General features: G+C 40.2%; 2 protein-coding genes across 2 annotated transcripts in view; both read right to left on the bottom strand.

Moving 5' to 3' along the window:
• Positions 1–571: 571 nt before the first annotated feature.
• Positions 572–27,503, bottom strand: part of LOC137643601 (uncharacterized) — a 169,916-nt gene continuing 142,984 nt past the window's right edge. Inside the window, exon 2 of the mRNA XM_068376322.1 lies at positions 572–6,093. Coding sequence (XP_068232423.1) covers positions 5,017–6,009 — 993 coding nt within the window. The 5' untranslated portion in view covers positions 6,010–6,093 and the 3' untranslated portion in view covers positions 572–5,016. The remainder of the gene's footprint in view (positions 6,094–27,503) is intronic.
• LOC137644418 (uncharacterized) lies at positions 1,660–2,208 on the bottom strand. The gene has a single exon (XM_068377397.1). It carries the CDS (start codon positions 2,206–2,208, stop codon positions 1,660–1,662), a length of 549 nt encoding a protein of 182 aa, XP_068233498.1.

Genomic DNA, 27,503 nt, shown 5'->3' with positions numbered 1-27,503 from the left:
TTTCTCTTCCTTTTGTTTTTGAAGTTTTTATAGTTTCTATAAGAAAGATCTATCTTAATGCTCTTAATGTTCTTAAAATATTTTATTTTTATTGTTCATTGTTTCTAATGTAGTTTATTTATTTCCTTATTTCCTTTCCTCGCTTGGCTATTTTCCCTGTTGGAGCCTTTGGGCTTATAGCATCTTGCTTTTCCAACTAGTGTTGTAGCTTAGCTTATAATAATAATAATAATAATAATAATAATAATAATAATAATAATAATAATAATAATAATAATAGTAATAATAATAATAATAATAATAATAATAATAATAATCATGATCATGATCATGATGATCATCATCATTCAGATACATTTTTGAGCGCCTTGGTTAAAATTGGACAACACAGTTGCAAAGCTGGGAAGAGAACATAAACCTAACATACAAACATACTGGGATGTTCAAGAATGGACCATAAGTAGTAACAGTTTTTATTGCCAACGATAGGTTTCAACCTGATATACACATTCCATGTAATAAAAAATAATACAATCCAACCAGCTATACAAATTTTAAATTTTCCCTAATTTTCCCGATTTAATTATCGAAAAAAAAAAAATTTTGTCCTTAATACAACCCTTCTAGTAATGTACATGAACAATCCATATTGATATGTATATTTCTAACAATAACTATGTTTATAGCAATGTAAATAAATACCACTGTAAATTATGGTACTGTAGCCACTAAAGCACTTGGCATCAAATTAAATGTACTCCTATCATTAAACATTACTGTATATATACATAGAATCCAATTACCAATAAGGATAAGGACAATTCCAAATGAAATATCATATAACATCCATAATACACTGTATTGCACTCACTTCAATGGCCTCACTATCACAGGCCTTGAACCCCAGTAGGAGATTGCCAAACACAAATATCCCATCACCTGCCGGCCTTACATGTCACCGACTTCATTCTTGTGTTTACATCCAAAAGAATAACACTTGCCGCCACCAGCCACCACCACTCGACACAATAGGCAGTACCAGAGTGGTTAGCAAATTTTTTGGCAGTTCGCCCGCTAACTGTGCGACACTGAGATATGGGTAAGACAAAAGATATTCCAGATGCGCAATAAGTTACAACTCGCTCCAACCCACATCAACATTTTTTAAACAAATATATCCTTATAGTATTATAAAGTTTATCATGTTAATGATACACTCCCCCACCATTAGTGACAAATTACTGATACCCTATCCAAAAGGGTAAACTACGTATGATTACGTTGTTCTTCTATTGGTAATAACACCACCAACCTGTGTACTGATCTACACATAATCTTATCCACTTCACCATCATATCCCTTCCCATGCTTTATGATCTTATACCTTAAATCAACATCACGGACAACGCCATCTTGTCCTGGATCAGCTCTAATAACCTGTGCTACTTTCCATGCCCCCCTCACAACATTACTATCTTGCACAAGTACCACATCTCCAACTCTTACATTCCTCCTTGTTGTATGCCATTTCTGCCTGATTAACAATGATGGAAAGTAGTCTCGGTGCCACTTTTTCCAGAAGGATTCTATTATACTTTGTATAAAATTTAATCTCCTTTTGTGATCCCCACTAATATCGTACATCCCACTTGGACAAAATCAAGTGGACTGACCAAGCAACAGATCACTGGGACAGAGGTATCCCCCCAACTCTAAACTAAATGCAGGTTTTGTTCCAATTGGTCTTTCATTCATCAGATTAGCAATACCAAACAAAGCAGTTTGTAACTCTCCAAAATTCAACACAGAATCTCCCTCACTAAGACAAAGACACCTTTTGACAGATTTGATCAGCGCTTCACTTGCCCCATCATACCAAGGTGCGTCACTAGGCATATTAAAGATCCAAGTTACCCCTTCCTTTTCTCCAATTGTTTCTATTTTTTTGCTTGCTGATATCAACTGAGTTCCCTTATCTGAATATATAACTTTAGGAGCTCCTCTAATAACAATAAACCTTTGAAATGTGGTCAGAAAATCATCAGTACTGTATCCTTCAGCCAAATCTAAGTGAACAGCTCTGGTAACTAAACAGTTAAATATAAAACCAAAGGCTTTACCATGAGTTCTCCTTTTAACCGTGTCTCTTATTGTTAAGTGTCCAAACAAATCTATGGCTGTGTAATAGAAAGGCGGAGCAGGTTTCATTCTTTCTCTCCTCATTTGACCCATGCATTGGTCTTCTCATTTCTTTGTTAACTTCCTACATGTCACACATTGATTTTTTATTGCCTTTATTATTTTTCTGGCCCCTGGAATCCAGAATTTTCTTTTTAATTTTGCCAAAGTAGTCACTATGCCTGCATGGTCAATCACATGTACATATGATATATACAATCTAGTAACTGGATAATTTGCTGGTAGCAACATATAGTCTTCTCTATTCCAATTTTCCTTTAGCCACTTAGAAATTCTTTGTCCTACTACTATGACTCTATTCTTAATTGAAGGTCCTAATCTTCTGAACCTCACCTTCAAATCAGTCATGTCCCTTTGCATCTCTCTAACCCACATTAGTTCTGCTTTAATAATTCCTTGAACTGTTAGTTCCCTCAGCATACCCTTAAAGGATTTGCATTTGAAAACATTCATTGCCCGCATGTAACTCTTAGTAGTTTGTAATAATCACTAAACCTATTAACATCAATCATGTGTATAACATGGTTCTGACTTACTTTAGCAACAGCCATGACAACACCTACTATATCAGTTAGTTAATTTTCACACTTTTGTTTGATAGGCCATTTTGAAATTGGTAATGTTAGGAATTTTGGTCCATTTTGCCAGGCAGAATTTTCACCAATTTTTTCTGGACTACACGGTTTAGAGGTCATATCTGCAACATTTTGAATTGAATCAACCACCACCATTCCCTTAAATTAGTTTTTATTTGTATCTCTGCAATGCGTACAGCAACAAATGTGTTGAATCCATGGGACTTCTTTTGAATTTGTGATCTTGCAATTGTCGAGTCAACTATGTGGTAAACTGACTCAAACTCCCATGAAAACTCCTTTACTGTGAGTTCTCTCATCCTAGCAGCTATGAGAGCACCACATAATTCCAGACGAGGAATAGACATTTGTTTCCCTGGTGCAATCTTATCTTTCGCCATTATCAGACTTGATTCAAACTTATTATCACTAATTTGCCACCTCACATATGCACAAGCCCCATATACTTGCGTGCTACCATCAGAAAATATTACTAGGTTCAGCTTACCAAAAGCATTAGATGGCTTTAAGGGTCTTCTAAAAGTTAATGACTCCAGTCCATACAATTATTTGAATTTGTGATCTTGCAATTGTCGAGTCAACTATGTGGTAAACTGACTCAAACTCCCATGAAAACTCCTTTACTGTGAGTTCTCTCATCCTAGCAGCTATGAGAGCACCACATAATTCCAGACGAGGAATAGACATTTGTTTCCCTGGTGCAATCTTATCTTTCGCCATTATCAGACTTGATTCAAACTTATTATCACTAATTTGCCACCTCACATATGCACAAGCCCCATATACTTGCGTGCTACCATCAGAAAATATTACTAGGTTCAGCTTACCAAAAGCATTAGATGGCTTTAAGGGTCTTCTAAAAGTTAATGACTCCAGTCCATACAATTATTTGAAAAACGCTTTCCATTCGTTCATCATGGAATCATCAAGTGGATCATCCCACTTGATTCCACCACCATTCGAGTTCCTTTTGGAAATCATGGATCTCATCAAGAACTTAGCTTCGAGTAATACTGGTATAACCATTCCTAATGGATCATACAACGATGCAATTTGACTCAATATCTTTCTGTGTGTTAACTTGAAATTTATAATCAAATTCACCTATATCTAAATTTGGACCACTCCTAACCTTTCCTATTCTTGGTGTAAAGTTGAGTCTTACAGCAAAGGAAAAATAGTCATCTACAGGATTCCATTTTAAACCTAAGATTTTCTCACTATCAGATTCTATTATTCTTATATTGCAGTTTTCATAGTGCCCGCTGACTATCCAGTGCTTTATTCTGAAACTTCCCTGTGACAATACCCTTTCAGTACCCTGTATTCATTTAATTGCGTTCTCAATGGCATCAGTAGAATACAGTATATCATCTACATATGCATTATTAAGAATCATATCTTGCACATCCGGGGATTCCTTACCGAATTGTTCTACTGTATGTCTCAAAGCTACCAATAGCTATAGTACCACTGGGCATATCTCCAAATGTTACTGTGGTAAGAACATACTGATCAGGTAGCCTACTATCATCCAAGTCCCTCCATACAAATCTATGTGTATGTTCATCTAGTGTGCTGAGTTTTACAGTATGGTACATCTTTGTTATGTCACCCACTATGGCTATATTATCTTGTCTAAATCTACACAACACTCCCAGCAAACTGTTCAAAATATCAGGCCCCTTAGCCCAAAAATCGTTTAACCTCTGTCCCATATAAGATGCTGAAGAATTGAAGAAAATGCGCACTGGGGTTGAACTAGATTCTGGCTTCAACACTTCATGATGATGAATATAGTGAATGAGGCCGTTGTACTCTTAAATCTCCTTATTAGTTAATTTCCTAGCTACTCCCCTTCTAACCATATCTTCACTCTCTTTCTGATATCGCTTTGTGAATACTATTTTCTACTCTATCGGAATGCAACAGTGGATGATGATTACGATTGCATGGCCCTTTACCTTCAATGATGACATCACACAATGTACCAACATTGCAGCTACGAGCAGGATGATATCCCCTTAGACACCTAAAACATATTCCATTACCCTTTATAATCTCAAATCTTTCTTTGCTACCACAACCATTAAATTTATAACATTCTGTTATATCATGACCAATTGAATTGTGCAACAGGCATCCTATCCCCTTACTATCTGCCTTAGGTTTAACACCTTTCACCATTTCTGTCAAGTTAACAATACAAGATTCAAATTCCTTATTTTTTATACTTTGTTCTTCCCCGATTTTTTTTTACCAATTTTATCAATTCCGATTCATTCTCAACTGTGATGTCAACATGATGGACTGTTGCCTTATTATCACTACCGCTACTCCTAACATTAGAATTCATATATTCCAAAATTTGTCTCTCCTTCTGTAAGAACTTCAACAACTCAGGAAACAGATTGCTAGTTACTGATATCTCATCTGCTTTAATTACCCATTCTCTCTTTTGACGTGAAGGTAAAACCTTTTCTATATGGCTGACAACGTTTGCACTATTAAGTTCATCAGAGAGATTTACCTTTTTTAAATCAAGCCAACATTGCTCAACCTGATCGACCATTTTAATAAATCCTTTGGTATCATTATCATAAATTCTCTTTAGAGATCTAAGCTCACCAACCACTAAGTCTACAATCTTTCTTGAATTCCCAAATTTATCATCCAAACGTTGAATCATTTCATCATAATTACCCTCTGAGCCCTTCACTGCTTGAAGTGCTTCTGCACTTAGACACATTTTGAGAGCATATGGATCAGTGCCATATATACTCTTAACTAAATTCTCATAATCTTTCTTAAAAGTTGGATAGTTTCTTAAATTGCCTTCGAACATTGGTGGTTCAAATTTCTTTATTTTAACCTTCGATTTATCTGTTGCCTTTACATCCTGGACACATTTGAATATTTTTGCACTTACTTCACATTTTAATCTTTCACAATCTAGAATATATTGCTGGGCTTCTTCTTCTAAATTACTATCTGCTAGCTTATCCTTGTTTTCACATATAAAATGTATCAGTTCAGCATTTTGATACTCTAAGCATTTAAAGGCTTCAACAATTTCCTCATAGTTCTTCGTTAACACTGATAAATCATCACCTCGATTGATTCCTTCATTCCACATAGTTACCTTCCTGGTGAACTTCCCTTTGCTGATTGCCCTCTTCCTTTTCAGGGCAACGAGTTCCTCTTGCACACCCATGGGGGATGAAGTTGAAATGTACAGGGATGTTCAAGGATGGACCATAAGTAGTAACAGTTTTTATTGCCAACGATAGGTTTCAACCTGAAATACACATTCCATGTAATAAAAAATAATACAATCCAACCAGCTAAACAAATTTTAAATTTTCCCTAATTTTCCCGATTTAATTATCAAAAAAAAAAATTTGTCCTTAATACAACCCTTCTAGTAATGTACATGAACAATCCATATTGATATGTATATTTCTAACAATAACTATGTTTATAGCAATGTAAATAAATACCACTGTAAATTATGATACTGTAGCCACTAAAGCACTTGGCATCAAATTAAATGTACTCCTATCATTAAACATTACTGTATATATACATAGAATCCAATTACCAATAAGGGCAATTCCAAATGAAATATCATATAACATCCATAATACACTGTATTGCACTCACTTTAATGGCCTCACTATCACAGGCCTTGAACCCCAGTAGGAGATTGCCAAACACAAATATCCCATCACCTGCCGGCCTTACATGTCACCGACTTCATTCTTGTGTTTACATCCACAAGAATAACACTTGCCGCCACCAGCCACCACCACTCGACACAATAGGCAGTACCAGAGTGGTTAGCAAATTTTTTGGCAGTTCGCCCGCTAACTGTGCGACACTGAGATATGGGTAAGACAAAAGATATTCCAGATGCGCAATAAGTTACAACTCGCTCCAACCCATATCAACATTTTTTAAACAAATATATCCTTATAGTATTATAAAGTTTATCATGTTAATGATACACTTATCATTATTTGAAACACTATGAAAGAGAAACCTTACATTGGGAAGATGAAACGTCGGATGCTTGTAACTAACCTTTTTTTTATTTTAACTCATTATTATATCATTCGTAGCCTACAATTGTTATTCTATTAAATAAGAAGGAAACCAAGGGAGAACAATTTAACAGAGCCTTTTATATCACTTTGGGGCCGTATAACTATAAAATAGTGTGTGGGGACCTTTATTTTGTGTAGTCATGATTAAGAAGGTGTGTGGTGATGAAAGCCAAACTTATCAGCTCTTTTCTTTCATACCAACTCACCAAAAAGTAGATAAAATACAATTAAGTAAATGTCTGTTAAAGATAGAGAAAAAAAGGATTTTAAAGACAAAAAGAGTAGTGGGTTAATGTTAATTTTTAAAAATAACGATATCACCGAAGTAGAGGAAATGGAAACGAAACACAGCGATGTAATAATGACAAAATGCAAAATCTACAACTTAATATATCTGATAATACTAGTATATTTCGCAGCAAGAAATACAGAAGAAGATAAAAAAAAAAGAGATGAAAAATTAAAAGCAGAATGTGAGAGATTAATACAGAAGGCAGGAGAAACATCTTTACTGGTATCAGGGGATTTTAACGGCCACATGGGATTTCTGTGACACTAACAAGTTCACAGAAATGGGGAGATGATGATCGATTGGATGAGTAACCACAACTTAACACTGCTAAATGGAGATGAAAGGTGTTAAGGACTGTACATGTGGAATAGACAAGATCAATATAGTGCTATTGATTTTGTTCTTACAAATGATATTTTATATAAACAATTTAAATGCATAGAAATAGATGAAGATAAAACAATATTAGTCATATCAGATCATAACTTGATAACAGTAGAATTGGAAGTAAAAACAAATATATAGAGAAAATAACTACAATAAAGGGAAGTGGAAGAAATTGCATATTATAGCAATGACACAAAAGATATAGACGAATATGTGAAATTCATAGAGAGAAAACTTGTAAGCAAGGATGTAAAAAAACAAATTGAAGAGCTGAATATGATAATGGCAGAAATGAAACAAGATCATTTGGCTAAAACGTATAGGAGAAAGGTAACAAATAATGGGAAGACAAAAGAACAACCTTGGGTAACCGAGGAAAAAAAGGAGAAAGATTAAGGAAAGAAAGGAACTTGATAGAAAAAAAAAGAGAAATGAAAAAGATATTAGGTTAAAAACAGCAATAGAAGAAAAATACAATCATAAGAAGAAAGAAGTACAAATGTTGGTGTGGTACTGTTATAAACACACATTATGGTTCCAATCAAATGTCTCTTCAATGTGCTATGTATTTTTAGACTTGCAGGTTACTTCTTCTGAATAAGTCTAAGTAAGTTAACTTTTAAAACAGTTTATTAGCAGCTCCATCACAGGAGTATAGATGGTTTGGTCGGATGACCATTCCGTATGAGATGTTGACAAGAACTAACTAAAATATAGTGTCTGATGATAACGTAGACTTAGTTATCTCATCATTTATGTAAATATGTAAACACAACATTAATACAGGAAGCCATCTAGATCCGGTGAGACACTCAACTCTTTCTCACGGTATACTTTGTATTGTGTTTACTCTTCATGAAAAATGTTACATTGCAAAGGTTTGGCTTTTGCATCCTGTTTATGACTGACTTGGCATTTCTCACACTCCTCCTATCCTCTCCATTGATCCCTTGGGTCATGGATTTAATCATGTAATTTACAAACATTACACAAATACTGGTGAAAGATAGTATAAATTTATATGAGAAAAAGAAGACCAGGGAGATAAGAGATGATAAAAATAATAAATTAATGGAAAATATACACAAATTAAGAGATAGCAACGAAATAAAAAGCGAGGCACTACGATTGTATGGAGATAGCGAAAATAAACTATCAGATGAAGAGGCTAAAGAAGAATTAGTAAAATTTTGGAAATCAGTCTACAATACACACGAAAATAGGGTATCAAAGATCTGGAATGAGGAGAGTGAATACCTGGAGAAGACATTATAATGGCCAATGAACACCTAAGAAAGCATTATGATCAGGGCTGGGTTTAGGGGGGGTGGGGGTGGGGGGGCAAAGAGGGCACCTGCCCAGGGGCCTCCATATTTTAGAGGGTCTCAAAAAAAAGGACCCAGGATTAATTTTTTTTTAATTTCAGTAAATATACTGTATGAGGAATAAAAATTTTTATGTCAGGAATAAAACAAAATTGTGGATATTTATGATTTATCTTTTTTCATCACGAAAAACTACAGTAAAACTAAAGTAAAAAAACATGATATTATTAGAAATTTAGACTGTTTACAGTTACCCCTAAAATTACCTCCTATCTATTTTTGAATGCATTGCTGGTTGACAAAATCGGAAGGGACGGTTTGTAGGTAAGTCTGACTTCAAATATTTCTATATATTTTTTGGTTTCTGTGAGTTTATTTATTGAATGTATGTATTTGTACAATTGTCTGCGTAATCACTGGCAGTTCTTCCTATGAGCAGTATGGGCAGTCGCCCAAGGCGGCACTTGGGACGGGATGGCATTGCCCCCTCCCAAATGCAGATCAAACCATGAGCGCCTGAGTCTATCAAAATCTTAGTGCATCTTTTGTTTTCTGAATTTCTCATTATTTGTAAATGGTTCTACATTGTTGTTCAGAAAGTTGTCAGAGGGACGATTATCGCTGAAACATGTCATTCTTATTTATTAAATCCTAACTGCTATTACAACTTTTAAAATTACTGTGTCACACATATCCGGTTTTACAAACATTTCAAACGTTTGCTTGACACAAACTGAAAAGTTACGGCATCTTCTTCGTCATTTCTCAATCAATTCTTTACTTGTCACGATTTTTCCAAAACTCAACCCTCTAAGGAGTCATAAAACAAAGACTTAATACTTGTCAAAACCTTTCACATGATGCACTCTAAGCATTTAAAGGCTTCAACAATTTCCTCATAGTTCTTCGTTAACACTGATAAATCATCACCTCGATTGATTCCTTCATTCCACATAGTTACCTTCCTGGTGAACTTCCCTTTGCTGATTGCCCTAATGTCATAATGATTTACTCAGGGATTCCCACAAACTCATCATTCATTTTCGTTTAAACTCAAAGTATCCGGCTTTATAATTCTAAAGTATATTCATGCTCTCTGTCGACTCATTTGACGTTACTCCTTAAAATAATTTTTTAATAATGCTCGGTGTCATGACTCCCACAGAAACAGTACAACAAATCACTAATGAAACACTGTGACTAAAAGGAACTAAATGCAAGGTCTTTAATTTGTGTACGTGAAAGATTACTTATTACTTGAACTGTTGGCAACTGAAACTACTTCGGCTATTACATTACAAACTCATCTTCATTAATCAGAATGATCTTCAGACAAAAACTGACAAACAACAGTTGAACACTTTCTTTTAAAACATTTCATAACGAAATAAGTAGGTTACAAATATTGGGACATGAATTTCCCAAATTATCAACGTACCTAAATTACACTTCTTTCTCCATAATTTTACTGAGTAGGCTACATACTTAACCCTGGATAGGTACGCTCCTTGGACACCCCTTTAAGGGTATACTCGGACGCGCGCGACCCCGACGCCAAAAAAAATTCTTGAAAAATCAGTTTTTGCAGTAACCTCCTTTTTTCTTTTGCCAAAAAAAACTTCAATGAATGCTTAAAACAACTGTAAAGATAAATACTACTCATCTGCAGAAAAACTATTTATTATAAATATTTAAAAAAATTAGGTAGAAAAAAAAAAGACCTTACATAAAAATTCATAAAAAAAAGTTTATACATATATACACAAATCCTTTTAGGAATTGATTCTTGAATGTTTAGGACACATCTTGATGTATTTTGGATGAAGTCAGACCCATGGAGGTGAAGATCTGAAATGAGAAAAAAAGGGTAATTTTTTTTGGCCAAAAAAATTTGTCCAAATTTCATGAATTTTTTTGGGTACCCAAATGAAATAGGAAGTGGCTAAATTTTTTAGGGAATAAACATATGTTATCCTAAAATATAAATATGTAAAAACGTCTTCATTATTTTGTAAATTACATTTATATCAGGGGCCATATCTAAAGGTAATTTTTTGAGTACTTAGAAATTTCGTAAAAAAATACATATATTTAATATATAATATGATATTTATGCAGGTAAAAATATACCAAAATATCACAAATTCTATAGTGAACAAGAATATATATAGATAGGGCAACTTACGCTTCGGATATGTCCACAAAATGGCCTCCAACCACACTGACTCAGACTCCCTAATCTGCCACTTGAAATGTAGGAAGGGTATGTCAATTTCAAGGTGTTATTTACTAATCTAATTATTCTTGGATATGCATAAAAATTGTATGATGGGTTGCTGGATAATTGTCGATTATTTTACGACTATAAAATTAAAATTCTGACCCAAAAAAATTTTTTTGAAGGGAAATAAAATCGAAAAAAAAACAAAATGTAAAACAATATAATATTTTAGCTAGAAAAATTTGATGATATTCAATAAAAAAAGAAGAAAACAAAATTTTCCGACAAATAAACATCTAGATGAATCATTACTCTGTGATAGTTCTTTAGTACGTAGTAATTTTGAAAGAAATGGGAAAAAACGAAAAAATGGCAATCACCGGAAAATCGAACACATACCTATATATACGCCATATCTGGCTAAAAAAAAGATAGGCATGGGTAGCCAGATCATCTAGAAACACTTTCCAACACTATAAAAATATAAGTTTTGCAACACTACTTGCCAATTCCTTACGGTAACATGACTAAGCAAAAAAATGCAAAACAAATAAAAAGGGGCACTCGCGGAAAAATGGCTAACATTCTAATATACGGCATTTCAGAAAAAAAAATTCAGCCACGTGCTAGGCAAACCATCAAGGCACATTTTCCGACAAATAAACATATAAATGAATCATTACTCTGTGATAGTTCCTTAGTACGTAGTAATTTTGAAAGAAATGGGAAAAAACGAAAAAATGGCAATCACCGGAAAATCGAACACATACCTATATATACGCCATATCTGGCTAAAAAAAAGATAGGCATGGGTAGCCAGATCATCTAGAAACACTTTCCAACACTATAAAAATATAAGTTTTGCGACACTACTTGCCAATTCCTTACGGTAACATGACTAAGCAAAAAAATGCAAAACAAATAAAAAGGGGCACTCGCGGAAAAATGCCTAACATTCTAATATACGGCATTTCAGAAAAAAAAAAATTCAGCCACGTGCTAGGCAAACCATCAAGGCACATTTTCCGACAAATAAACATCTAAATGAATCATTACTCTGTGATAGTTCCTTAGTACGTAGTAATTTTGAAAGAAATGGGAAAAACGAAAAAATGGCAATCGCAGGAAAATCGAACACATCCCTATATATACGCCATATCTGGCTAAAAAAAAAGATAGGCATGGGTAGCCAGATCATCTAGAAACACTTTCCAACACTATAAAATTATAAGTTTTGCGACACTACTTGCCAATTCCTTACGGTAACATGACTAAGCAAAAAAATGCAAAACAAATAAAAAGGGGCACTCGCGGAAAAATGGCCATTCTAATATACGGCATTTCAGAAAAAAAAAATTTCAGCCACGTGCTAGGCAAACCATCAAGGCATATTTTCCGACAAATAAACATATAAATGAATCATTACTCTGTGTTAGTTCCTTAGTACGTAGTAATTTTGAAAGAAATTGGAAAAAACGAAAAAATGGCAATCACAGGAAAATCGAACACATACCTATATATACGCCATATCTGGCTAAAAAAAAGATAGGCATGGGTAGCCAGATCATCTAGAAACACTTTCCAACACTATAAAAATATAAGTTTTGCGACACTTCTTGCCAATTCCTTACGGTAACATGACTAAGTAAAAAACTGCAAAACAAATAAAAAGGGGCACTCGCGGAAAAATGGCCAACATTTTATTATACGCATTTCAGAAAAAAAAATTTCAGCCACGTGCTAGGCAAACCATCAAGGCCCATTTTCCGACAAATAAACATCTAAATGAATCATTACTCTGTAATAGATCCTTAGTACGTAGTAATTTTGAAAGAAATGGGAAAAAACGAAAAAATGGCAATCACAGGAAAATCGAACACATACCCATATATACGTTATATCTGGCTAAAAAAAAGATAGGTATGGGTAGCCAGATCATCTAGAAACACTTTCCAACACTATAAAAATATAAGTTTTGCGACACTACTTGCCAATTCCTTACGGTAACATGACTAAGCAAAAAAATGCAAAACAAATAAAAAGGGGCACTCGCGGAAAAATGCCCAACATTCTAATATACGGCATCTCAGATAAAAAAAAAGACATGCACGTGTTAGCCCAACCATCAAGGCACACTTTCTAACACATAAACATGAAAAAAAAATCAATAATATACGGCAATTCCTTACTACGTAGTAAATTTTTACAAATATTGAAAAAAAACAGAAATTGGCAACCGCAGTTAAATACCCCATATACCAATAACTACGTCGTATCTGACAAAAACAAAGTCACGCATGGGTAGCCAGATCATCTAGACACACTTTCCAACACTAAAAAAGCAAAAGTTTTACGACACTATTTGGCAATATCTTACGGAAAAATGACTTGGCAAAAAAATGAAAAAAAAATGAAAAAGGGGCACTCTGGGTAAAATGGTCCTCGTGGTGATGAACGACATTTTAACTAAAAAAAAAATCATGCACATGGTAGCCAAACAATCCAGCAAGACTTTCCACAACTGATAACCGATACAAGTTGCACCATTCTACGACAATTTCATAATACGTAATAACTTTGATAATTATGCAAATTACCTTAGAAGGGTAAACTCGGTCGCGCTCGACCCCGACGCGTCTCAGAAATCGGGGAAGGAGTACAGCTACAGCAATGCACATCTGGACACTACTAGAGCGTGTAGGCGAGACACCTGCTGCAGGTCGATCACCCACAAATTCAGTCACGGCGGTGAGTCACGTGAGAAAAACCTCTTTTTTTTGACGCTCGTGGTCGCGGACAACCCACCGTACCGTTCCAGGGTTAAAGATGACATCATAAAAAACTTCATAGATTACTGTCCTAACACTGAATTACAAACATCCTACATTTCAATTATGAATGAAACATTTCTTATCTCGAATTAATTAACTGTTATCATTGTAAACACAGAATTATTTCAACATGTGACCATACTTCTTGTTAAAAAAAAAAAAAATACACACATTTAACACTTTTGGAAACGAAGGTATAAAATAAAAATAAAAATAAAAAAATTCAACCCAAAGAGTCTATGCAATGAAAATTAATAGTTTACACAATGTAAATAACAATTTATTAGTCATCCACACAGCAACAAAATCAATACTATATTTTTTTTCTTTTAAGAAAATAAAAATCAATCTTTACTCGAACCTTTAACACTGAATACATTTCACTCAACTAGTTACCTTCTTCAATCAAAACTATTGCTCTTCGTTTTACTTTGTACCAACCGTGTGTCACACGATCGTACATAGTAACATTTCTTTTTTTGTACATATTATGCTTTTGTACATATTATGCATTGGTGACCCCGGAAGTCGTCTCGCTCCTCCCGCCTTCCCCCCCCCCCCCCCGTCATTGGTTCTATGGCGGACTCCACGGAAGTCAGCGGCCCCCCTTTGAAACTTTCGTTGTTCGCCAGCGGAGAGGCGTTTGCTTAATTTCAGAGCGCAGAAGTCCAGTTCCGCATCAAGGGCGTGACTCCCTCAACCACCAAAGCAGATTATGCTCTCGCGGCAATACCCGAGGCCACCTTCCTGAAATATCCGACTGGCTTTGTAACCAAGGAGACACCCCAATAGCGTATGATGCCCTCAAAACATACCTTCTGCAGCAGTACTCTCGGTCGCCAGCCGCCCGTATAGCAAAGCTTTTTCATCTCTCTCAACAACCATTGGGGGACCAAAGGGCTTCGCTCGCCCTCATAGATGTGACCTGTATCGATCGCCTGCAAACTGTCGCAGACGGCTCTCCTCGTGAGGTGAACCTACTACGTGCTGCCATACCCGATGTCCATAGTTTACCCATAAAGGACTTGATGACCAAAGCCAACGCCCTTATGGACAGCCACTTCACGACCTTCAAGACCTCCATCAACGCCTCCACCCCTGACAAAGAGGACACCTATTCAACGTCAACCGAAGCTGACGTGAATACCGTAGGACATGCACGCCTACCCCGTGACATGCCGGAGCGGCAACAAAGCCACCCATCACCTACCACTCACTCGCACCCCAACCAACGATTGCTACAGCCACTTACTGCCGCCCATCAGCCGCAGTTTTCCTACTACCACTACCACTACAGATTCGGGGCAGCCGCGAAGAAATGTGCCATGGATTGTCGGTGGCTAAAATAAATGTAAGTAGGCCATCGCTCGTGGCGGTGACCTCCCGTGTTTCTAATATTTTCTTTTTACATGATGCAGGAACGGGCATGCAATTTTTGATAGACACAGGTGCTTGTCGTTCTCTTTTGCCAAGGAAACTCTTCAGGACACGAAGTAGTCTCTCTACATCTACTGACGTCCGCCTGGTAGCTGCCAACGGATCAGCCATACCCACCTACGGTTACGAGAACCTCACATTATCGTCTGGAAATGGTAAATTTAATTGGAAGTTTCTCATTGCTGACGTCTCATTGCCAATCCTTGGTGCGGATTTCCTCTCTCATTTCCACCTTATGGTCGATATCGCCCACCGACGATTGGTCAACGCAGACTCGTACTTGTAGACACCTCTTCAACCCGCCCCCTTCAACCTCGCTCTCCACATCAGTGCACCTACAGATGCCTATGTCCACCTCCTGACGACGTACCCGGAAGTTTTCCGCCCAGAACTTCGCCAAACGCCCATGGCTCCTGCCAATCATGGTATTTATGACCATATCAAGACGACGGGACCCCTAGTCTTCGCAAAATTCAGACGTCTGGCACCGGAACAATTGGCAGCCACCAAACAGGCGTTTGCCGAAATGGAGGAAATGGGCCTTTGCCAAAAGGCCTCCAGCCCATGGTCGTCACCCTTGCACATCGTTCTGAAGAAAGACGGCTCCCTCCGTCCATGCGGGGATTACAGGCGCTTGAACATGCAAACAGAACCGGATCACTACCCCTTCACAAACATCGCCAACGTGACCTCCTACCTGCACAAAACGAAGGTTTTCTCCACGCTCAAACCTCTGAAAGGGTATTATCAGGTGCCTATTAACCCAGAAGACATCCCCAAGACCGCCATCACCATTCCGTGTGGTACACACATCTTCAATTACTCCTGTTTTGGCCTTCGTAATGCTGGGGCCACTTTTCAACGTCCCATGGATGGCATCTTAGGGGACATCCCCTTCTGTGTATGTTATGTGGACGACATACTTGTGTTCTCTTCCTCAAAAGAGGAACACCTCCATCACCTGCGCATCGTGCTCGACCGCCTGCAACAAAACGGCTTTGTAGTCCGGTGCGACAAGTGTACCTTTGGCGCCAACGAAGTGTCGTTCTTAGGGCACCGCATCACTCCTGAAGGAGTCCATCCCCTCCCTGAGAAGGTAACAGCCGCTCAGAACTTCCCCACGCCCTCGACCGTCAAAGCTCTGCAGGAATTCTTGGGCATGATCAACTATAATCGCCATTTTCTGCCAGCCATTGCCGCCACTCTTGCTCCCCTCTACGCCTCCCTCAAGGGCAAGCCAAAAGACCTGAAGTGGGGTCCCCTTCAAGAAGCAGTCTTCTGCAATGCAAAGAAGGCCCTATCAACCGCTGCAGCTCTCACTTTTCCCATCCCACATGCCAGTAAAATTGCCTCCTTTGTATTTAAGAGTGAAGGTTAGTGAACTATGGCAGTAAAGTATTAGCAGGGCGTTTGTGTCCCGAGAGTAAGTGCTCATTATCCTCCCCTGTTGAGCTTTGGGTAATTGCCGTAGGGAGACTTTCCTGGACTAAGTTCCCACTCAACCATTCAGATAAAAATTCTCCACACGAGTGGTCCTTCGAACCGGATCTCTCACCTTTGACTTTTGGATCATTAAATTAACGTAACCTAGCTTGATTAAGCAATAAATACCTCGCTATACCACACTTACCCACATGCACCAGTCACATTGTAGAAAGTGTAATGCCCAGACTTGAGTTGGAATGAGAGAAGAGTTTTGTAATTTTATAGTAGTTGACACACGCTTAAGGAAGACAGTGTAACCAGGTTTATTTATGAGTTCTGAGATGACAGAACTTTATATATGTTCAGGTCACCGATTTAGGTTGCATGCTGTATGTTTTACTATTAACTTGCGAAGTTCTATGCCCGTCGGTTCATATGATCTGTTCACCTAATTTTGGCATTTAACCAGAAAGCTCCGAGACACTGGAACTAAGGTATATCACTTTCGTTGTTCAGACTTCATTTTTTACTGCTCCAGGCGAGCACCTTTCATTTTGCTCTGTTCGACTTGATTTGCCAATCTACTTTTCCATAGTTTTTGTACCTCAGTTTACCATCTTTCGTGCAAGGGCTGTAATTTTCTTACTAACACCTCTTGTAAGCTTAACCCCGTGTCCTTGATCACAGAACTTTTAGCGCGATATTGCTAAGTCTACAATTTCACGCAGACAATTAAAAATTTGTTAAAGGTCGCCTTACCCATGTGTAGCGTATCTTATTTTACTTGTAATTACCACTTAACAAGTGCGTCAATAATTTTACCCTCAGCCTTAGCGTAATTTTGCACTTTTGTCCTTTTTGTGAGAAACTTCTGTGTTTAAACTCTGTGTGAGGAAAGCTTTATGTAATGTCCTCTGTTGTGAGTGAGATTTAGTTATCTTTTGCATGAGGTAATTTAAAGTTTAGCCTTAGCGCGAGTGGTGTTTGAATTGTTTTTCGATTTCCATGTGCTACTAGTCACGTTGAGTAATTTTTTGCGACTATCTAAGTTCTATTTACTTTTGTCATTTTGGTGCTAGTCTATACTGTATAGTTGTAAATGGTCATTGCCACTTACCACACTTTTTCATTGTGCATTTAACCAATCCATGGTCACTTCTTGTGCACACATAGCCGCACAAGTTTCCCAAACCTTTCGAGTAGGGTGAGTTTCCATTCCTCAGACATACTCATAAATCTTAAGAATTTATTTAACTTTGAATTTGCAAACTCCGCACATCCAAGGGTTTCATCCAAAATGTCTTTACAAATTCTTAATCTCAGTAACCCTCCACAACCTCAGGCTGAAGCTCTCAGCTTGGAGGAACTTAACTCACGGCTTGAGCAACAGGAGGTCGTTTTTAAATTTCTATGTGAGGACGCAGATCTGGCCCTCCATAGCCTAAGTTCAGTAGATCTTTCACGCATGACGTCCCCTGGGTTGGATCACTTTAGCGTCCACATCGGAGGCATCAGGGACAAACTTAATGAATACAAACAGTTTTGGCGGTCTCATTATAAACATCCGACCGTGGTGGCGAATTACCCAATGCTGGTTGACTGTGCAAAACGAATTGAAACACCCTTCAGTAGCATTGTGTTCCATAAGTCCACTGGCAACCAAGCCCAAAATCAAACACCTGGCGCAAACCCGCAGACTGTTTATGTGTCCGTTGCCTCTGAGCCTGATCCCCCCATCTTTGAAGGTCGTAGGGAACATTGGACGGGTTGGTGGAGCCTTTTCCGTCAAACCATACATGAATCTCCCAAATATTCCCCAGCGGATAAGTACAAGATCCTTTTACGGTGCCTAAGAGGACCAGCCTGACGTCTTGCTGGAAACAGGATCTGGACAGAGGGTTTGTACGAGAGGACCATCGCTAACCTTGTCCAGGAGTACGAATCCCCTGATCTTGACCGTCATTTGCTGCGTAAGAAGCTCTTTAGTATGAGTCCCCCGGCGGATGATGGCCCTGACCTCAGACGGTTTCTGATGGAGTGGAACAATGCTGAGGAAGAATACGTGCAAGTGACCAAAGCCCCCTTGTCCGAAGATCTGTTGGAGCATGCCATCCTGAGTAAGCTAAACCCCACTCTCTTGGAGACAGTTTATCGACGTTACAATAGCACATCCGTGTCCTTGCAAGAGTTAAAGGACGGACTATACGAACATGCACGCACAAAGGAGCTAGCCAAACTGTTGACTGAGTCAAGCAAAGACCGGCTTCCTGTTAAACCTTCTAACTCTGGAGTAAACAGCAATTTAACTACAAAATTGGCTAAGCCCTTCCATAGAACAACTAGTGATGCCCTTAAGCCGAAGACACCATCCACACCAACCCAAAACCCAGCAAAACCCACTCAGAAGCGTGCACCGGAGCCGGCCAGAGCTCCCCCACCAGCAGGTAACCCTGTTCGGTACAATTGTGTTTTCTGTGACCACAATGGTCACTCATCAACAAAATGCCCCCGGTTCCCCGATTCAAATAGTCGATTAACGCGGTTGAACCAACTAGGCTGTTGCACTAAATGTTTTTCGACGCAACATGTTGCCCGTGATTGCACCGCCCATGTTACATGCCAGAACTGCCAACGTGGCCACAAATTGCCTCTCTGCCCTAACATCGTGACCGTGGGTCACCAACCTGATGGGCCAAGAGCAGACCCACCTTCTGTTCAACTTAATCATATAGCCTCAAGTGAGACCGAACAAACCAACCAGGCAAACGAAATAAACCCTGCTGTTCTACCCACCTTCACTGGCGATCTAATTAATGGAAAACTTAAACACACCACCCGAGTTTTCCTGGATTGTGGTGCCCAACGCACGTTTGTTCATCCCAATGTAGTCAAGTCACTGAACCTTGCTCCTGTCGGAAAAATCGTGTTCCGACTCAACTCGTTCAACATGGACGAACCACCTCAATGTTCAGACTTGGTGCAGTTCAATTTGAAAATTGGTCGCCGCAAGCATAAGGTCGTTGCCATTGTCAACCCGAACGTGGGGAAGAACATAAGGACGCCTGGATATACCCATGCAGTTCGCACTCTAGAGGCTAGTGGTCTACGTCTTGCAGACAGGCAGCCAGATGACAATGCCACTGGCATAGAGATCATCCTCGGAGCCGATTACCTTCCCCGACTCCTGAAGCGCACTCACAACATCAAGGGTGTCAACTTGTTCAATACACCAGGTGGATATGTGGTTTAGGGAGAGCTGCCAGATTGGTCACGAGAAGGGACAGAACCCCCAGAGGTTGATAGTCTGTCGCTCACACTAAACCGCATCAGCGTAACAGACCCTGTAGGAGTAGAGCCCCCCGTCGAGAATCTTTGGAAACTCGATGCTGTGGGCATAAGCAATGAACCTTTCAGCCATCTTGAGGCACGGGCCGTTGATCTCTTCAAGCGTACTACATGGTACGCAAACGGAAGATACACAGTGCAACTACCCTTCAAGAGTGATAGCCGACCAGAGATAAATTTTGGTAGGGCTTTTGCCCAGCTGATGTCCCTTAAAAAATCTAAAGACCCTCAGTTATTCATCAAGTACCAAGCCATCCTTGACGAGTACATAAAGGAGGGCTTTATCGAGCCGGTCGAGCTAGAACCTCATAATGACGGACAAATGCACTACCTACCCCATCATCCTGTCCTCAAAAATTCCACCTCCACACCAATACGCATAGTATTCAATGCCTCGGCTAAATCGGGACCAAATTCAAGGTCTCTAAATGAATCCTTGTACACCGGCCCAAACTTGGCCTCAAAAATTCAGTCCATGATCCTCCGGTTTAGGGAAAAGCCATTTGGTTTGACGGCAGACATCTCTAAGGCTTTCCTGCGGATTGAGATCGCTCAGGAACACCGTGATTACTGTCGGTTTCTTTTCTTTAAGGACTCCAGTATGTCCGAAGTTGTTGCGTACCGCTTCAAAGTGGTCCTGTTTGGGGCCACCTCGAGCCCATATTTGCTCAACCAGACAATCCAACACCACCTGGATGCTCAAACGAGTAGTCTTGCCTCACAGCTTAAAACAAGCTTCTACGTTGACAACTTTCAACGTTGCTACGACTCGCCCACGGACATCCTTAGCGAAAGACAGTCCATAGAAAAAATTATGCTGGAAGCCAACATGCCCCTTGCCAAATGGACCACTAATGCCCCCATCTCGGGAGACTTCACCGAAACGGGCCCCCAAGATTACCTCGGTCTGGGCTGGAACACCGCGGATGACACATTAGCCGTCAAGCTCCCCTCAGGACTGATGTTAGAGGACTACTCACACGTCAACACCAAGAGGAAGGTTGTTTCTCTGTTTTCTTCCATGTACGACTCTATTGGCCTGATCTCGCCGGTCACTATCCTCGGCAAGCTCTTCATTCAGAAACTCTGGATGATGGATCAGAGTTGGGATTCCCGCCTTAGCGAAGAATTGATCCGCGAGCTCGGTGCCATTCTTAAAAAATACAAGGGTCTCGAGAACATTAAGGTGCCTCGAAATGCACATCAGGGTCACCAGGCTGCATTACATGTGTTTGCAGATGCCTCCAAGCAAGCCTTTGGAGTGGCTTGCTACGTGGTCACAATTGAAGGTAAATGCCAGCTCCTCACAGCCAAGGCACGAGTTACCCCTAAACGTATGCTGGAATTGGACGAGAGTCAGTCCATTCCCAAGCTTGAGTTGACCGCACTCCTGTTTGGATGCCGACTAGCCCAGTATCTGATAGAATTACGTCCAGAAACATACGTCTTTACGACAGTGTGGTCCGATACCTCCACGGCCCTGCAGTGGGTACACAGCCGGCAGAGCACGTCCCCATATGTTCTCAATAGGGTTGAGGAGATAAACCGTATAAGGTTGAACTGTCTGTTGCTTCTCAAGCATGTCCCCACGTCCTGCAATCCCGCGGACCTGGCGTCGCGGGGAGTAGCCGCCAAAGTCGTCCTCAAGTCCAACTTAGGGCTTCATGGACCAGCCTGGCTGATCGACGTCTCAGCTTACCCGGACCAAAGCAGATTCCCTACTGAATGGGAGATAAAAGCTTGTCCCATCAGACTTTTGCCACCGCAAACTCAAAAATTTGCTCATTTTTCATCTCTTGATGAGGCAGTCAGGAGCTATGTAGCCTTGCTGCGCCTGACGAGCGGATGGGCCGAGCACAAATTCCCCGATTTAGTCCAAAGGTTCCCACGAAGACCACTTACCGCCATCATTCGTGTGTCACAGGGGGCCAGTTACCCCCAAATATTACGACAATGGCAAGGTAAACCCGCCTTGTTGACGTCCGATGAACGAGCCTTTATCGGAGAACGGAATCCCTATATTGACAATAACGGTGTTCTAAGAGGTCGATCCCGCCTCAGTGATGCACCCCCGGAGTCCGGCTACATGGACCCCATTCTCCTAGAGTCCCACTGTGCTCTCTGGAAACTTATTGTTGAGCATTGGCATGAAGTGCTGCTGCACTGTAACACCTCCACTCTTCTTGTTCACTTGCGCAAGGAATTTTGGGTTCCCCGTATGCGCCAGCAAGTGAAGAAGATTCTCAAACGGTGCATACATTGCAAAAGAGTACAAGGCCAGCCGTACCCAACACCACCGTTAGCTCCAGTCCACCCTAACCGCCTCAATGCTGAGGTCCCTTTCAGAGTAACTGGACTGGACTACACTGGTGGCTTCAAGGTACACCATTCACATGTGGACATTGTGTACGTACTGCTGTTTACTTGCGCGGCCACGCGGGCAGTAGCTTTAGAAACTACTACTTCCTTGACAGTTGTGGAACTAGTCCAAGCGATACGAAGGTTCGCTGCCCGATTTGGGATGCCACAGTGCCTTGTGTCTGACAATGCCTCAACCTTTCAAGCTGGTCAGACACTCTTGACAGAACTCATGCAACACCCTGTTATCGACGGGTTCAAACGGGCCCACAACCTCACTTGGAAGTTCATCACTCCTCGAGCCCCGTGGCAAGGAGGGTTTTACGAGTGCTTGATTGGGTTTACCAAACTCAACTTGCGCAAAGCCACTTACCGTTGCCACCCTACGTATGATGAGTTTGTGACCTTGGTCCGAGAAGTAGAATGCGTGGTGAATGATCGGCCTCTAACATATCTGGATGCTGACGACCCCACTGATACGCCTTTGACCCCAAGCCACCTACTCTATGGTCGAACCCTCTCATTGGCACCTCAAGTCCACCTGGCTGACTTGACTGATCCTACTTTTCGAGAAGGGGACATCCTCCGCAAAGATTACCAGAAGCTGACCAACATGCTGCAAACATTCCTGAAGAGATGGAAGTACGACTATGTCAGTTCCCTTCGAGAACGACACCAGAAGTCTAGTCGCCTCCACCCGAACATCCCCAAAGTTGGAGATTCATGCTTGTTGATTCTGGACGAGGTCAATCGAGAGGAGTACCCTTTGACCCGTATACTCGAAGTATACCCAGGTCGAGATGGACACATCAGAACAGTCAAGGTCCGCTCCGCAAATGGAGAGTATGTACGTCCAGTCAACCGACTCATACCTTTGGAGGTTAACGAACATGGCCAAACACTATCCGAACCAAGTGAGGAGGAACCTCCTAACACCCCTCCCCTCGAAAATCTTGACAGTCCTCCTAGAGACCAACTGGCCGAGAGAAATGATGAGACCACAGCCGAAGCTAGGTCTCCTGTAGTCATCGCGGCGCCCCGCTACGACAGGCCTACACGGGCCTCTGCTGAACGTGCACGAGCCCTATTCCAGGAGATCTTGTAGAAGCTTTACTTAGTCTTCATCAACCATGTGAAGGACTGCTGAAGTTTTTGATTTGTCCTTCCCTCCGCTCTTATCTTGCAGTTGTAGTTACCCTTTTGTACTAAGTCACAGTTAACTCTGTTTTACTTCCGCTCGTATACGTACCACTTTTGTTTGACTCTCGCTTGTAAATCGTACTTCGCACTCATCTCGTACGCGGTTGCGGTTCAACTTAATGCCAATTGCTGACATAGCATAGCCAACTAGTCACATTCATTCTTTATTCATGTGTTTGTTTACTTGAAGTTCGTATGTACATTGTGTTTTCACAACGTCCTCGGGAACTCTATAGCAAGGCAAATGTTACCTAAGGTCATAAAAAGAACAAATAGTCAATGATTTTTCCAAACAATGAAGATATAGCGGTCTTTAAATTATGACGTCATCCTTACTGCATCGTCTGCATGACTGAGTTTGACAGAATCGTAGTTCTCTCTCTCTCTCTCTCTCTCTCTCTCTCTCTCTCTCTCTCTCTCTCTCTCTCTCTCTCTCTCTCTCTCTCGAATTATCTAAAACTGCCATTTATACAAATATAATTCTTTCTCTCTCTCTCTCTCTCTCTCTCCCTCTCTCTCTCTCTCTCTCTCTCTCTCTCTCTCTCTCTCTCTCTCTCTCTCTCTCTCTCTCTCTCTCTCTCTCTCTCTCTCTCTGAATTATCTAAAACTGCCATTTACACAAATATAATTCTCTCTCTCTCTCTCTCTCTCTCTCTCTCTCTCTCTCTCTCTCTCTCTCTCTCTCTCTCTCTCTCTCTCTCTCTCTCTCTCTCTGTGGAGAATTTTTTAGTGTTATGTTCTGAGTGGGAACTTAGTCCGGGAAAGTCTCCTTATAACAGTTACATAAAGTTCAACAGGGGAGGATATGAGCACTTACTCTCAGGGCACAAACACCCTGCTAATACTTTACTGTCACAATTCACAAACCATCACTCTTAAATACAAAAGGGAAATTTACTGTCCAGAGGCCGGAGTACTCCACACGTAGAAATATCAATAATTTATGGCCTACTCTAGCTTTGTCAGGTCTATAGTCATCTCATTCTCAGGCTCTGTTCCGGCTCCGTCCCAGCTACCCCAATGAAATGCTGGACAGGTATTTTACGTTAATGTAATCAGACAAAATCCAAAATGGGAGCAGTGATGTAAAGTAGTTTAAAAGTTTAAAGATAAGGATCTTTACCTTCGAAGCAAATATATTAATGCAAAGTTCCTCGCTGTTACCACCTATAGACTTACTCTTCAAATATTCCCAGTTTAAACATTAAATAAATGAGGGAGCAAAAATACTAAGAAGGTTTAATTAACCTAATATTGATTTATTCACAAATTTACATCAAAGAAACGGACATCTTAACAACACAAAAAATGGTATCAAAAGAGATGCAATTCAAATAATGAAAATGATGGGTTAGACACGTGGTCTGCAACAATCAAAAATCAAAATGGGGTCTGGCACGTGGCCCACGTGACCCAGATACTATGCTAGTCTCAAACCAGAAATGATAACGGAAAAATATTTACACGCAATCCCACCGCACACAGTCCGAATAGTGTAATTAGCCAGGTTCCCTATAAAGTTAAAATTAGTCTAAGCTAATAAAAAATGGGGGAAAACTAAATGGCCATTGATGTAGTACCTGCACTCCTTTAAGATTAGTCCTATGCCCGTGATAGCTGTTGACCTGGACGTCGCACTAATTGGCACCTTGCACTCTTGCCTGGCTCACCCCAAAAATTCTCACTTTGGCTGCAACTAGGTACACCAGGGTCCTCTTCTTCTCAATCTCTCCGACCGGCAGCAATGTTTTGCGAGTCGAGTTTTGGGAGAGAGGGGGATGGGGGTGAGCCAGAAGTGCAAGGATTCACTGACCAAGTGACCAGGCAGGTCCGTAGGGCAGGGCAGCTTCTAGTTGAATGGGGCCGACACTAAGGTCGAGGAGATCACCTGGCTTCACCTTGCCAAACAAGTGACGGTCATGATGCGCGCGGTAATCCATTGGGGGTGCCATATCGGGACTTAAGGACAGGGCAATACATTGTTGCAAGGAGTGCAGAGGAGGCAGGATTTTGTACTAAATACTCAGATAAATCTTGCTGCTCTGAGGGAGGTTATATATACAACAATCCTACCTATTCTGGCTTGCTAAAAATTAATATTTAAAATGATTAATTAGCAATGGACTGGTGCGATGGGCATACATCTTAAAATTAACAAACCTTAATTGGTATTGAGAAATATAAGATGCATTAATTCAGCAGTATTGAAATTTATATTTAAAATTCAGTTTAGGAATTTAATCTCGACCCATGTAGTTTAAGGAAAGAACCAACATACGCCGGGGTTATGACTAAGGCCCTCTATTGGGCGTATCTACGCTGTGACGTCACGAGCATGGCGTGCGCCACTGTCAACAAGTTTAGATTAGTCCTCCCTATGTTTCGTTAAAGAAAACTAGATGTAGGAGAGAATGTTTAAGGGGTAGCTATAGTATTAGTAGAAGAGAGCTAAAAATACCATTAAAAGAAGAAGAGTAAAGAAAATTCTTCACACCCTGGGGATAAAGGGGAGAAAAAAGGGAGGGGGGTTAGTTCCGGCAAATGTGATTCAACTACTTGTTAGTATGAGCGAGATAAGGTTACTGGCTGAATGATAAGTGAAGTTGTTCTTCACATCAACGTCCGTTTAAAGTTAACAAAACGCTGTTAACGTTAATTGAAATCAATCGAGTCACAAGTTATGCTTTCACTTGAATTTGGGGAATATTGAACCACGCAGGCAATGCTTCACGGAAGCGTTAAGTTAAGCATATGATCAGTTTTAACTTTAAACGTACGATGCAATAATAATAGAACGATTAAAGGTACTCAATTCTTCCCACCCTAGGGGTACGGATAGAGCAAACAAAACGTAAGCCAATAACGGTCGAGTTCAGCAACAAGTCCGGCCAATGACAAATTAAAAATTATGGGAGTGAATCCCAATCCAGATCTGACACCCAACGTTTTACATGAAATATTTCTACAAATAAAATTACTGGCGTACTGAAAACTTTGTATTCATCGCCTGACAAAAGGAGAAAAGTTACTTCCTTCTCGGCGTTTAAAGGTGAAAATTTGCTTGACACTAGCCTGAATGATAAATCGAGACGAACTAGGTCTATGGGGACATCGTATTTCTGACAGCTTGGGTCTTGGATGTCGTCTTTAACAGAAACGTTTAAGATGGGAATATTAAAAACAAAACTTATTTTCAGCACGAGGTGAAGGATGTCAGGGGGATTATAGCAACATGACAAGTTGTCAAGGCAAAAATTGAATTTACGCTTTGGGGTTAAAGCAAGTGATTGGCCTGGAAAATGCTGCTGTACGACTTGGCAAAAATAATAAAAGTTTAATGTGACGTCATATATGACTGAATGAAAATAATGAATGACGTTCAATGTACCGTTATCCTTAAGCAAATTGATTTGTAAACAGGCTCTAAGCTCCGGTACTAGGTCTACATGTGTGACCTTCGCTAAATCCGCCGTCAGTGCACAAGGTTCCTTTCTGACTGCTGAAGTCTTAACCTTGCAATCACGCGGCTCTTTCTGAAGGCGTGTTTCAAATCCTGACTGGGATGGTTTAGTGTCAACACGGGTTAGAGCGGAAGTTACGGGCTTAAGAACTGGACAGTCAGGCAACGTGAGCACTGGTCCTTGGGATGGTACGATTTTAATGACTGACTTTACCGGTGTAGGCCTCTGCTGGCCTTCCAGCACACGGTTGGGTTTAGTGGTATTTGCGCTACCACGAGGGGGGTCCATTTTAAGACTGTGACTAGTATTTCCTCCGGGAC

This window comes from Palaemon carinicauda, chromosome 7, assembly GCF_036898095.1.
Source record: "Palaemon carinicauda isolate YSFRI2023 chromosome 7, ASM3689809v2, whole genome shotgun sequence".
Lineage (NCBI taxonomy): Eukaryota > Metazoa > Arthropoda > Malacostraca > Decapoda > Palaemonidae > Palaemon > Palaemon carinicauda.
The sequence above is the reverse complement of the archived record's forward strand: the minus strand, read 5'-3'. Positions and strand labels throughout refer to the sequence as shown.

Coding starts and splice junctions, on each gene's coding strand:
- LOC137644418 (XM_068377397.1), bottom strand. CDS start 2,208: ATGAAACCTGCTCCGCCTTTCTATTACACAGCCATAGATTTGTTTGGA.